Source organism: Schistocerca piceifrons, chromosome 1 (assembly GCF_021461385.2).
Source record: "Schistocerca piceifrons isolate TAMUIC-IGC-003096 chromosome 1, iqSchPice1.1, whole genome shotgun sequence".
Lineage (NCBI taxonomy): Eukaryota > Metazoa > Arthropoda > Insecta > Orthoptera > Acrididae > Schistocerca > Schistocerca piceifrons.
The window spans coordinates 484,719,372-484,732,682 of NC_060138.1; the positions used below are offsets into that span (position 1 = coordinate 484,719,372).

Sequence of the window (13,311 nt, forward strand, 5' to 3'; positions counted from 1 at the left end):
ACATCCATGCCCGAGGGAGGACTCGAACCTCCGACAGGGTGAACCACGCGGACTGCGACAAGGCGCCTCTGAAAGCACGGCTACCCCGCGCAGCTCCCCAGTATATAATTCATCCCTTAATACGGCTCTACTTCACGTACATGTGGTACACTCATTTAACGTTTATTCTTAACCCCCTTCATTTAATGATGAACATTAATTTTCTATCATTAAAACATTATTTTCAATAATCTGCGATTTTACATTACGTGTAACACTGAATTTATTAACCCTAGACAATAAAAGAGTCATACTTTTTTGTACTGTACTGTGAAACATTTTCGCTAAAAACGCGCTTTCGGCCCCACTCCCATGCTCACACCCCATCCATCAGGACCAAAAAATGGTTCAAATGGCTCTGAGCACTATGGGACTTAACTTCTGTGGTTATCAGTCCCCTAGAACTTATAACTACTTAAACCTAACTAACCTAAGGACATCACACACATCCATGCCCGCGGCAGGATTCGAACCTGCGACCGTAGCGGTCGCGCGGTTCCAGACTGTAGAGCCTAGAACCGCTCGGCCACCCCGGCCGGCCATCCATCACGATTTTTACTATTTTGTTCATCGCTCTTCCTCTCACCATTGAATAAAAATTTGCAACTAGATGAAATTTTTTCCTCTACTCGAACTTTTTTCATTTTCGTGGACTGAACTAATAGTTACATCAGTTTAGAAGCGCTCTCCATATTGCCGTCAGCATCTTCCGTGATCAGGTTCATATTTACATCTACTGTTTTCAACGTCGAACGTTTTCGTACACCGTATTAAGCATAGTAATGTATTGTGTCTTTGGCTTTCCTTATCTTTGTCCACCCCTGTGTTTCGGAGGCTTGGCGTGAGATAAAGGAAGAAAACTCCTTTATCAGTAATTTCGTTCTCTAAACAGAATACAAATTCTTCGGAAAAAATGAACACAACGGACGGTTTCCTCGCGAAGAAATTGATATGAAGTGGCGTCTGCTGTTGCAGGAGTTAACTTTCCCTGCTGGAACTTTATGCTTATGCCTGCGACTCTGCGGCACTTTGTTTTGGTTTTCCGCTAAGAGTGCGGAGCGCTGTAGCCCGTTACCTGCGAAGAGCGTCGCTACTCGTTCGGAGCGAGGCGAATCCTCCTCAAGAGGGAAACCGCGCACCGGGAACGAGTGTGGGCTCTCCACAACAAGGACATACAGCGTGGTGCCTGTGTGACAATGTATACATGGCGGACAAATACTGCAGTTCAGGTTGTTGTCTCGTAGCAATGTGCCCTGGTGAACAGTAAAAAGGTGTAAATAATTTCTGCAAATATTTCTTAAACTGAGTTAAATATATTTTCTTTTGTGGCTGAGAAGACTTGATTTGAAAATACGTGTTCTTTGTTTGTTTCATTTCTATGTTCCCTATTAAATTGCTTAATTCGTCCTCTGCCTCTCTACATGCCTTCTTCCTATTCGAGCATAGTGCGGGCTGTTGGTGATCGAGAAATACTTTTCACATGATCATACTATCTACTGCTCGTGAATTTCATTTGAAAGGATCAAGCCGTGCAGTAGTATGAATATCGTAACACAATAAATACTGTAGCTGCGTTATAATGAGCTGTCAATATCAACCTTTTGTCAGTCTGTTGACTGGTTGGATTGACGCATCATGTGAAGGTTGCCGTGTATGGACGGATTATTCCTATAACCGAAATTGCAGATTTGAAGATGGTCCTAGAGGAACCGAAACCGGCCGTGTGAATAAACATTTCTGCAATCAAGACGGATTATAAGTAACATTGTATAACCTGTGATTGCGGTATCCCTTCAGACATTATGTCTGTTTTTGCAAAACGTTGAGAGTGTGTTTCCATAGGTAAGGGAACGTCCTATTGTGGGTGAAGCGAGTCAATATATCCGCAATAAAGACGTGAGCCTCCCTCAGAATCAACCTCAGGGCCTGACTTCATCGTGTCCAGGTACCTTGGAGTCGGGCATAAATCAAAAAGAGGACTGAATTTCCTGCGAAGTAACAGCTGGGATGTGGTCCTTAAGGTAAGCGTTGGCGTCAATCCGCTGCATTGAAGTACATGGTCAGCATGCCGTTAACCATCTTTACATGTGGAACATCATGTGGCCCATCTACAGTAGGCTTCAAATGTGTCCACAAGATCATTCACTTTATCCTGCGGCTTGTAGCCTGGGTAGCCAGATCTAAAGTGTGGAAAGGTGGAGGTCTAGGGGAAGCAGCGGGCCATGTTCCATGATGTGACCTCAGGTTTCCAGTTAGTGATCTCGTCTAGCCAGAGAAGGTTTCTATCATGGCAGTCTGTATCTGGTGGTGCAAGAGATTGGGCTCATTCTTTGTCACAGGGCCCTGGGTGATTCGCCACTTCTGGAGGCGGTTACTGTCACGGATCAGGGCGAGAACTTCCTGTGGCAGCGATGGAACTGTGGAATCAAGTCTTCTGGGGAACGACATTGCAATTGTTAGAGCACCCATGACGGAGGCGGTAATGCTAGTCACCATACCATCCATGTCTTAGACGTCGATTGGCCATCGCTCCTGAACGTCGCAGAGGACATCCTCATGGAAACGATGCAGTCGGTCCCTTCAGACTGATGGTGGTGGTAAGTGCCTATGGGACCAAACTGCTGAGATCATTTGTCCCTGGGCTTACACACTACTTAATCTAATTTAAACTTACGCTAAGGACAACACACGCACCCACGCCCGAGGGAGGACACGAACCTCTGACGGGGGTAGCTGCGCGAACCTTGCAGGGCGCGTCAGACCGCGCGGCTTTCAGACTGAGACAACTTTCCCGCTGTGCAGGTTCTTAAGCAATCCATAGACCACTGGGATATGGCCTGAGGGTAGCTGAAGGAGCACTTCTGTGGAGTTGAAATCGGGAAAAACCCATGAAACGCTGACGGCAAGGACGTCTGGTCGTGTGCCATTTCTCACGCAGTGAGTGCGTTCGTCAGGGCAAGTGACATGATCTCCAGTGTGTTCTGCAACGTGGAGGAGGCGGCGCCCATGGATGTTCGTCCGGCTGGAGTTCCCCGCTGCGTATTTCGCATTGAAGTCGCCTGTAGCAAACAGTTATCCCTGGTGACGGATCAGTGCTAGCGCGTAGTCGAGATTGTTTTCCAGGCAACCGGTGGATTCATAGGAATGTCACGGTGCCTAAGAGTCATCACGTCTAATGTTGTACCCTCCATTGCTGAAGCGTGTCCAGCATGGGGGACCGCAGCGGCGCTACAGCCGGCGTATCCCTCAGCATTACGTAATTTAAGGCACTGTGTACCCATAACTAGTTGACTTCCATATCAGTAGTGACGGATGTTTCACCGCCAAGCCGTCCCAGGCGTGGTACAAACGGGCGGGTGCCTTCGGTCGACTGGTAGTCAACGTGTTAAATGAGAATACGACCCACCAGCATCTGCAGATAGTGACACTGCGTGACTTACGCTTAATATGTAAGATGTCGCAGCATGCCCTACAGTTTCTGTACACTGAGGCGACAAGTCATTGGATAGTTAAATGCCAGTACCCAGATGGCGGTAATATCGCATACACAACGTATAAAACAGCAATACATTAGCGCAGATGTATTTTTCTTTTCGGCCATATTCTGACTGGTTTGACGCTGCCCGCCACGAATTCCTCTCCTGTGCCAACCTCTTCATCTCAGAAAACCACTTGCAACCTACGTCCCCAATTATTTGTTGGCTGTATTCCAATCTCTGTCTTCCTCCACAGTTTTTGCTCTCTACAGCTCCCTCTAGCACCATGGAAGTAATTCCCAGATGCATTAATAGATGTGCTATTATCATGCCCCTTCTTGTCAGGGTTTTCCACATATTCCTTTCCTCTTCGAATCTCCGCAGACCTCATTCCTTACTTTATCATTCTACCTAATTTTCAACGTTGTCTGTAGCACCACATCTCAAATGCTTCGAGTCTCTTCTGTTCCGGTTTTCCCATAGTCCATGTTTCACTACCATACAATGCTATATTCCAGACGTACATTCTCAGAAATATCTTCCTCAAATTAAGGCCTGTGTCTGATACTAGTAGATTTCTTGACCACGAACGCCGTTTGTGCCATTGCTAGTCTGATTTTGATGTCATCCATGCTCCTTTCTCGTTGGATATTTTACTGCCGAGGTAGCAGAATTCCTTAACTTGATCTACTTTCTGACCATCAATCCTGATGTTAAGTTTCTCGCTGTTCTCATTTCTGCTACTACTCATTACTTTCGTCTCTCTTCGATTTACTCTCAATCCATCTTCTGTTTTCATCAAAGAATGTTCATTCAAGTGGTTCAAATGGCTCTGAGCACTATGCGACTTAACTTCTGAGGTCATCAGTCGCCTAGAACTTAGAACTAATTAAACCTAACCAACCTAAGGACATCACACGCATCCGTGCCCGAGGCAGGATTCGAACCTGCGACCGTAGCGGTCGCTCGGTTCCAGACTGTAGCGCCTAGAACCGCACGCCTACACCGGCCGGCGATTGTTCATTCCATTCAGCGTATCATGTAATTATTCTTCATTTTCATTCAGGATAGCAATGTCATCAACGAATCGTATCATTGAAAGGAATTTTAATACCACTCCTGAACCTTTCTTTTATTTCCATCGTTGCTTCTTTCATGTACAGCTTGAATAGTATTGGCTAAAGAATACATCCCTCTCTTACAGCATTTTTAATCACTCTTGGTCGTCATTTCACTTTTGGTCGTCCACTCTTATTATTCTCTCTTGGCTGTTGTACATATTAAAAGGACTGTGTCTGACAAATTAATTCTTAAAGGGAATTGTAGTTTCCATGAAACAGAATTTATCCTCGAAACGCGCTTTCACAACTACATAATAAAATTAATAGCCAGGATAAATAAGTCTTACAGTCCTTTGGGTATTAACATCATTTGAACTTGGCCGGAAACAAATACTGCCACAGGCACTGTACGCTGCGCGTTTGTAGTGTTCGAAAGAGCGCGGGCAAGCGGCAACTGATTCGGCCCGACGGCAAACATTTAAGCAAATTGCTGGAGCCCTTTGTTTGCAGGTGGCGCGCAGTTATATCGACCTCGCATCAGAGCGCGTCCTACAAACAGCTTAGCGGTGTCCGCCATCGCGGATCTCTTTCAGCACCGGCGGATCTCTTTCATCTGTGATACATCCGCGCCGCCGACAGACCGACCCCAGCTTTTGTCTCGCAACTGCGGTGGGCCTGATAGCTGCCCCTTTTGTTCTTTTGCCAGTTGTTTCGTTTCATCTATATTGCCCCTACATTTGGCCCTGACAGATTACGTACACGGCCCAGTGCGTTGTACTGTGACATATATACTTACATTCGCTTAATGAATTATACAGTGTGTCTCTCTGTCTCTCTCTGTCCGTCCGTCCATTGTGTGAATGTGTGTGTGTGTGTGTGTGTGTGTGTGTGTGTGTGTGGGCGCGCTTACGTTGAGGCTTCATTTCTCCTTTATGTAAAAACAAGCTGACAGGAGTTTCGATGGTCAAAAAATCAGGGCTCTAAAACACAGGCAATTTCATCTTTTCCCTGTAGAAATGTGATTTTACTGGCAGAGACCGAGTGCACTATTACAGTTGGAACGTGATTCGATCTGCAAATCTAGTATGAAGCTGTGTCAAGCCTGGGCTTTGGGTTAAGATTACTACCGCCTTCGGTATTATACATCGTGATATTTTGGGAGACTTTGCTGGATGGTTTGAGGTTCCAGTAAATGGCGTAGAAACATTAGGTAGTCGTTCTAGGACTTGCAGTGTGTCGATGCTTTTTGATTACCGATAAGTGAGTAAACTACGATATGTTGAGTACAAATGCTAATAATACGAAAGAATCTCAGTCCTGAATCTGCCTAACTGCGATTTCTTTCATGAGTTCGATGCACTTTAGATCATTCCGTACGCATACTCTGAGATGTTTAGTGTTTGTCGCTATTTCCAGGAATTTAGTGGCATGCAGTGAAACAACGTTTCTCCCACGCCGACGCCCTTTCCCTCTACACAGGTAAACAAATATTGTAATTTTAGGATCGCCGTCGTATTTTATGGCAAGATAAGTAGCGGTCTGTCTCGTTGCCTTGAGAGACATTTTATTTCAAAATCTATTGTATAAACGAAAAATGAAATGCAAAGTCATATTCAAAGTTGTAAAATTTAATTATATACTGTACTTCTCTTGACCACAAATATTGTATCAGTTTCCTTACGTGTTTTGGTCGCTAGCCACCTTGAAAAAGACATGAAATTAATTGGTACAAACATCTCGTCCAAGTATCGCGTCCACCGTTTTCTTCCGTTTCCGTCTTCTTCTTCTGGTCTTCAGCCATCAGATTGGTTAGCATCAGTTCGCCATGCATTACTGTCTTCGGCCTCCCTTTTGAGAGCGGTATGTGCGGTGCAACGGGTATCCTCCATGATCTGATTGATGTACTGTAGTCGCGGTCTGTCTCTTGTATTTTTCACTTTCACTGCCCTTTCAATGATAATTTTAATGATACCATCATTTATCAGCAGGTAGCCGACCTACGGTGACCCTTCTGTGTTCGACTGCCTTCAGGCAACAAGGCTTCTCTTCCTCCACTCTGTGGAGCACCTCTTAGTTTGATATCTAGTATGCCCAGGAAATCTTGAGCTTTCTGCGGTAGCACATCTCTAAAGCTGTTATTCTATGCTTTTCTGCTTCTCCGGTTGTCTGTGTTTCACTTCCGTACGGCAGCACACTCCAAAAAAAACGTCTTTATGAGGTTTTTCCGGAAATGTTTGTCTATGGTGCTGAATGTGAAAAGGTTTCTTCCCTTGTTAAAAGCAGCTTTTGCCTGATGGATTCGGATTGCAATATTCTTCTTTGAACTTCCCTCTGATGTGATTTTGCTCCCTAGGTCTCCAGTCGTTCATTGTTAAGTGAGCACTGGGCAACGGTATTTTGTTTACTCGGCACTAAGATATTTGTTTTACCTTTATTAATTTTTAAGTTACAGGAAGAGCTGAGGATGATTTGCTTCTGCTCTGGCATTGCTTGCAATTGTTCTGCATCTTCACTTAACTCTGCGATATCCTCTGCAAATCTCGGGATGTCGATTTTCTTACCATAAATTTTAATTCCTCCTTCAGGTCAAAGTTTCTCCCTGCCTCCATCTACTGCTCGGAATTATCCTTTGAACAAGATAAGAGAGAGTGAACAGCTCTTTGATACACGCTGCCTAATAGTAGCTTCTTTTTGACGTTCTCCACACCTTATCACCGTCATATCTTTTCCACACAGTCTCTGCCTCCCTTTCTGTCCTTATACTCTATATCAGTCCCTCTCAGACAAAAAGATGTCGTCGGTCTACCCTGTCAAATATTTTTTCTAAGTCGATGAAGGGAATACATGTGTCTTGGCCCTTCTTTAATGTTTTCTCAAGAGTTAATTGTAAGCCGATTATTGCTTCCCGTGTGCCTACATTTATTCCAAATCCAAATCATCGCGCTCACAGCATTATCCTGCCTTCTATAAGCATCAGAATAATATAGGTCGAGAGCTTCGAGCAGCGTGTTACCAGAGGATCTTATACGGTTCACATCTCTTTGTAAATGCTTCCTTTGGTAAGAGCATTTAAATATTAGTTTGCGTTTTGTTATTTAAATGAACAGTGTTAGATTGTAACAACCCGGTGTGAATGCCCTATTGTTTAATACATACAGCTATTCAAAAATTCCGCCACGAAAGTGGCTATGTAGTACTGAAAATTTCAGGTTCCTCTGTTGGCAGATACGTGATTATTCGTCTTCTAGTTCAGTCTTAGTTAAATGTGTTTTTGCGTTTAAGGCACATTTTACGCCGCTCACATACTGCACACATAACTGTCGACGACATTTTAACAGGATTTAAGTCGTCAACCAACAAATTTTGTATTGGAATGCCCTTAAATAACTAAAACCACTGATTACGGACGCAGCTATTCGATACATCTGCGCTTTGTAAAACATTGCTAGCAGACATATATTGTGTCTCGCTCACGTGTTCTTTGTTACTGAATGTCTACAGCCTGTCAACAGTCTGTTCACCAGCAACCAACACTGCGCTCATAGGACAGAAAATTTTGTCTAAGAGAGTGGATTTCGGCACTCTCGCCTTACATCCACTGTCACCAAAAATATTCTTCCATATTCAAATGTGAGTGAAATCTTATGGGAATTAACTGCTAAGGTCATCAGTCCCTAAGCTTACACACTACTTAACCTAAATTATCTTAAGGACAAACACACACACCCATGCCCGAGGGAGGACTCGAACCTCCACCGGGACCAGCCGCACAGTCCATGACTGCAGCGCCTAAGACCGCTCGGCTAATCCCGCGCGACTTTCTTCCATGCTTTTAATAGAAGCATTGAACAACTTAAAAATAACTCCATACAAAATGAATACAACATACACAGCCATACACATTATAGGAAGAACCTTAAAAATTATATCTGTTTATCTGCATGGCCTGTATTCATTTCCCTCTGTAGGATTTACATACGCCGTAAAGTTTATTTCTTACTGAGTCTACTTTTTTCATCCATATATCCAATTAAAAAAATGTAGTATGTCACGTTCTATGGAATTTGCTAGCAATATGTTTGCAGTTGCATTGTTGTTTGCAGTTGAATGAGTTCGACTTCACTCGCATAATAAACTTGCCTGATTGTTAACAGTTGAATGAGTTCGACTTCACTCGCGTAATAAGTTACCTGGTTGTTAACATTAATTTAACACATTTTATCACGGATAAATTTCTTGACTATCTCTCGTTGTTACGTAGTAAGCCATCTACAAAATCACAACAGCGAGAATTACTGTTACACTGATATGGAACAGTGAGAATATATGTTCCATAGTTCAAACTGTCTTTTTGTTTTTCTGTATGGTAAATACTGATTGTGATTTATTGCAAGTCTTCCTCCATCTCGTGGATCGGTAATGAAAGCTGGATACAGCACTTACACGCATTTATTTGTTGTTTTTCATATACCGTGGGTGTGGCAGGTTTCTCTAGGCGACAACTCAAGACCAATGTTCCTACACTCTCCTGTGAAGGCTTTCCTCACTGAGACGTCCTTTGACAGTGAATCCGCTGTTCAGTATTGTCGTTCGGGACCATTAATTGCAACTGGGGGAAAATGACAGTTATTACATCAGCTCATCTGCTGCGCACGAACATTGTCCAAATAATTCTGCTGTTCTGTAAACTGAAAAATAGTCTGATTGAACCCTAGTTCGGTGTGTGGGCGCGAATTTTTCTTTACACCTACGCCTTGACGTGCATTGAAACTGGAATTTTGTAATTTATATCAACACGTTTATTCCACAACACACAGTCTAAACTGTGAAACCATGGCCTCTCTTTTTCTCTTTTAGTAGCACTTGTATTTTTGAAATGGCTCTGAGCACTATGGGACTTAACTTCTAAGGTCATCAGTCCCCTAGAACTTAGAACTACTTGAACCTAGCTAACCTAAGGAGATCACACACATCTATGCCCGAGGCAAGATTCGAACCTGCAACCGTAGCGGTCGCGCTGTTCCAGACTGTAGCGCATTGAACCGCTTGGCCACCCCCGCCAGCACTGATTACACTACAAGAAACACATTGGTTTCTTCTTTCCTCGCTATTTCTTGATTAATTCCAACTGCTCTAATTTCACAAATTCCATTAAAGAGAGAGAGAGAGAGAGGAGACGTTACTGTAGATACTGCAACTTTAACACAGATCTTTGTGGCTGACCTCTCTGACTTGAACTGTGCCTGTCTCGATTCCGGATTCATCGCAGATATTGATTCTAACAAATTAGTTTCTTTTGGGCGGTAACTGATCAATGTCTTCACAGGCAAGTTTGACATTCCATACAACATATGCACCTGTAAACAGAATTTACATAAATATTAACGACGAAGTGTGCCACCGATTGCTCCCGTTCGATCCTTCCATCGACGGAGTGTACCACGCTCGACTCTACCGATTATGTTACCACCACCAATTTGAACCTTGACGTGTTACCTATTAGCTACACGTGATAAACCCTTCAGTAAGTGAGCTATCACATAATTTGTGATTAGTTTAGTGTAAAATAATATTGTGAGACCTCTCGTTGTAGGAATCGGGCTTTCATAATAAAATGTCTATATGTTTAGGTAGCAGTGTAGTGCGTCTAAATACGACCACCGCCTCACGGTGAGAAACGGGAAAATCAGCTCCACCAGATAAATGAGAGGATGAATACGGGCGCCGCCCGGTGGTGAGAAACAATTTTCAGCGCCGGCGTGAACGTGTTAATACTGTACGTTACAAAATTTCACGAATTCCATTACATATAGCATCAACGCATATCATGAGTGCAAAACTCGTATTTTATTAGCGACAACATGGACGAGATACTATTTTATGTCTTTCGAGAGCAGCTAGTGACCAAATGCATCAGGAAACAAATATTTGTGATTGCTACAAACATGCTTTTAAACTGTGTTAGCATTTTCCTTTGATTGCTGGATACTGCAGCGTAGCTCACTTGTTTTGTTTGGGTGCGCTGTGTTTCAGACAGCAACTTCGTGCTGGGCAACGCGCAGGTGCCTGCGCTGTACCCGATCGTGTACTGCTCGGACGGCTTCTGCGAGCTGACGGGGTGGGCGCGCGCGCAGATCATGCAGAAGGGCTGCGCCTGCAAGTTCCTCTACGGACCGGACACCGCGGACGAGCACAAGCTGCAGATCGAGCGCGCGCTCGACGCCAAGACGGAGCTCAAGCTGGAGGTCATCTTCTACAAGAAGAATGGTCAGTCCGCTGCCTGCTCGCTCTCCAGTCAGCCTATTTTAATTTCACTTACTCCTGTAAATGGAGGCAAGAAACATGTTCACACTGTTCGCCGCTTCCTTTGCTCGTCTTACCTGTGAACAGTTTCCTGAAATTCACACATTATTTTGAAGCTGCATTGCGTTGTAGAGATTCGTGAAACTCATATTACCTTCCTACTGAAAACTCCCTATTATTCGAGCTACTGCGGACCCGAGACTGAAAGGATAAGCGAAATACACAGATAATCCAAATTACACGTGTTTTCTGTCGGAAGCTGTAATTTACTGTACTTATAAAAAATGCTTCATATCACACTTGATACCCCACTTCAATACTTGCTCGCCGCAAACTAGCATTTGTTTACAAAACTACTCTTGAATCCACACATATTACAAAAGTGAGTGTACGTATGTATGTACTCGTATGTACGTTTGTATGTATGTTCCACATCTCCTAAGCCACCGGATCTATTTCAATCAAACTCAGTACACATATGACCTACTGTGTGCAAATCTCTGCTGAGGGGTAAGAACGCGCTACGTATCAAAGGTGTGCGTATGACGGTGAAAAATCAGTGTAGTTCACAACGTGTGAATACCAATATTTTTTTTTTTATTTATTGATTTATTTAACCTGGCAAGATTTGGGCCATCAGGCCCTCTCTTACATCTAACCAGGCATTCTACTTATTTTACATTCATATGTTTTAGTAGGCATGTTAAACTACATCTAGTACAAAAAGTGGAACAAACAATTAGCAAGGTACACCTGGAAAAATACATACATATAGAGTTTATATTCGTAGATCATAAGTACTGTTATAAATAGACATTATTGAAGAGAACAGATTTTAGATAGGAGTGCTGGCAGCAGGGAGTATGAGGGAGACTCATGGTGAAGGGAGGAGAAGAATAGAGACATGATGAAACATAATTAAGGAAATATAAAGGAAAAGAAGATTGCGTGGCTAATAGAGATAGATGAAGAGGAAGGCATCTCAGGAGCAAGATAGGAGACGCTAGCTTTGCTATTTGACAGATGAGAGGATTGGCCTTCTACATTAATTTTGTGGAGAACTTTATGAGGATGATAGTAGGAAATGCTTCAACTTCATCTTAAAAGCAGCAGGAGATTGAATTTTGCGCAAGGTAAGGGGCAGTTTATTCCAGAGGCGGATAGCGGCAACTGAGAAGGAGTTTGTAAAAGTTTTTGTTTTGTGAGTGGGCACAGTTAGGATACCAAATAAGAGTGACCTCGTGTTTCGATTATGATGGCATGACAGGTTTTTAATCTCTGAAGCAAGGTACTGGGGTGCTTGCGCGACGAGGAGTCGGTGAAGTAGACATAGAGTGTGGTAGTCACGCAATTTGTCCGGCCGCAGCCACCCTAGCTCGGAGTATGAAGCACTAACATGATCATATCGGCGAATGTTGCAGGTGTAACGCACACAGGCCTTCATGGTTAGCTCTAGCCGTCTTTTGTTTTCACTACTCATGCCTTGTTGAATCACATCACAATAGTGGAACGAGTGCTTGCACGAGCTGGCGTTTCAAGTCCTGTGGAAATATGTTCCGAAACTTTTTGAGAGCATAGAGACAAGCAGACGTCTTTCGGCACACTGCGACTGTATTCTCCGCCCAGTTGAGATGCTCATCCAAAGTTACACCCAAGTTCTTCACTGTTTTCTGATATGGTATTGGAGTACCGTCGAGCAGTATAGGAGGTAGCCGTTCGCGGAAATCTGAACTTATTTACTAATCCAGAATTTGAAAATGAGAGCATTTAGTGTGTGTGTATGAATTTCTAAGGGACGAAACTGCTTACGTCATCTGTCCCTAGACCTACACACTACTTAAACTAACTTACGCTGAACAACACACACATCCATGCTCGAGGGAGGACTCAAACCTCCTGCGGGATTGGCCGCGCAGTCCGTTACATGACTGCTCAAACCGCGCGGCCACTCTGCGCGGCAGCACTTCGTCACTGGGAACATACTTAACAAATAATTTCGAACTTTTCAAAACTATTTCTCGCTGATAAACCGCCCAAAATAACGAAAGCAAAAAAGTTCATCGCTTACTACATCATTTACTTAAACTGCCATATAACGTTTTAATTTATTACGTCTTTGCTACTAAGTGCATTAGTGACACATTTTACAGACAGTACTCACATATACCATTGAATGCAGCAGCAAAATTTTATTACTGTACGTCACATTTCAGGAGATACGACTTAAAATACTGAAATGCTTGAGAAACTGCTGCTACATATATTACTTTCTGCTGCTAACTCTAATCGCAATATATTTCAGAGATCGTATCCACATATGCCGCTCAATGTACCTACATAAATATATCATTGTGCGACGCATAGTTCAAGACATGCGGCGTCATTAACATTGAGCTACGTGAAAATGAAACTGCAGGGTTAAATTCACTAGA

At 43.4% G+C, this 13,311-nt stretch overlaps 1 protein-coding gene across 1 annotated transcript in view; it reads left to right on the plus strand.

Moving 5' to 3' along the window:
* LOC124740341 (potassium voltage-gated channel subfamily H member 8) overlaps positions 1–13,311 on the plus strand; it is a 612,019-nt gene that overhangs the window by 144,141 nt on the left and 454,567 nt on the right. The window contains exons 2-3 of the mRNA XM_047248622.1: positions 7,859–7,887; positions 10,607–10,843. Coding sequence (XP_047104578.1) covers positions 7,859–7,887; positions 10,607–10,843 — 266 coding nt within the window. The remainder of the gene's footprint in view (positions 1–7,858; positions 7,888–10,606; positions 10,844–13,311) is intronic.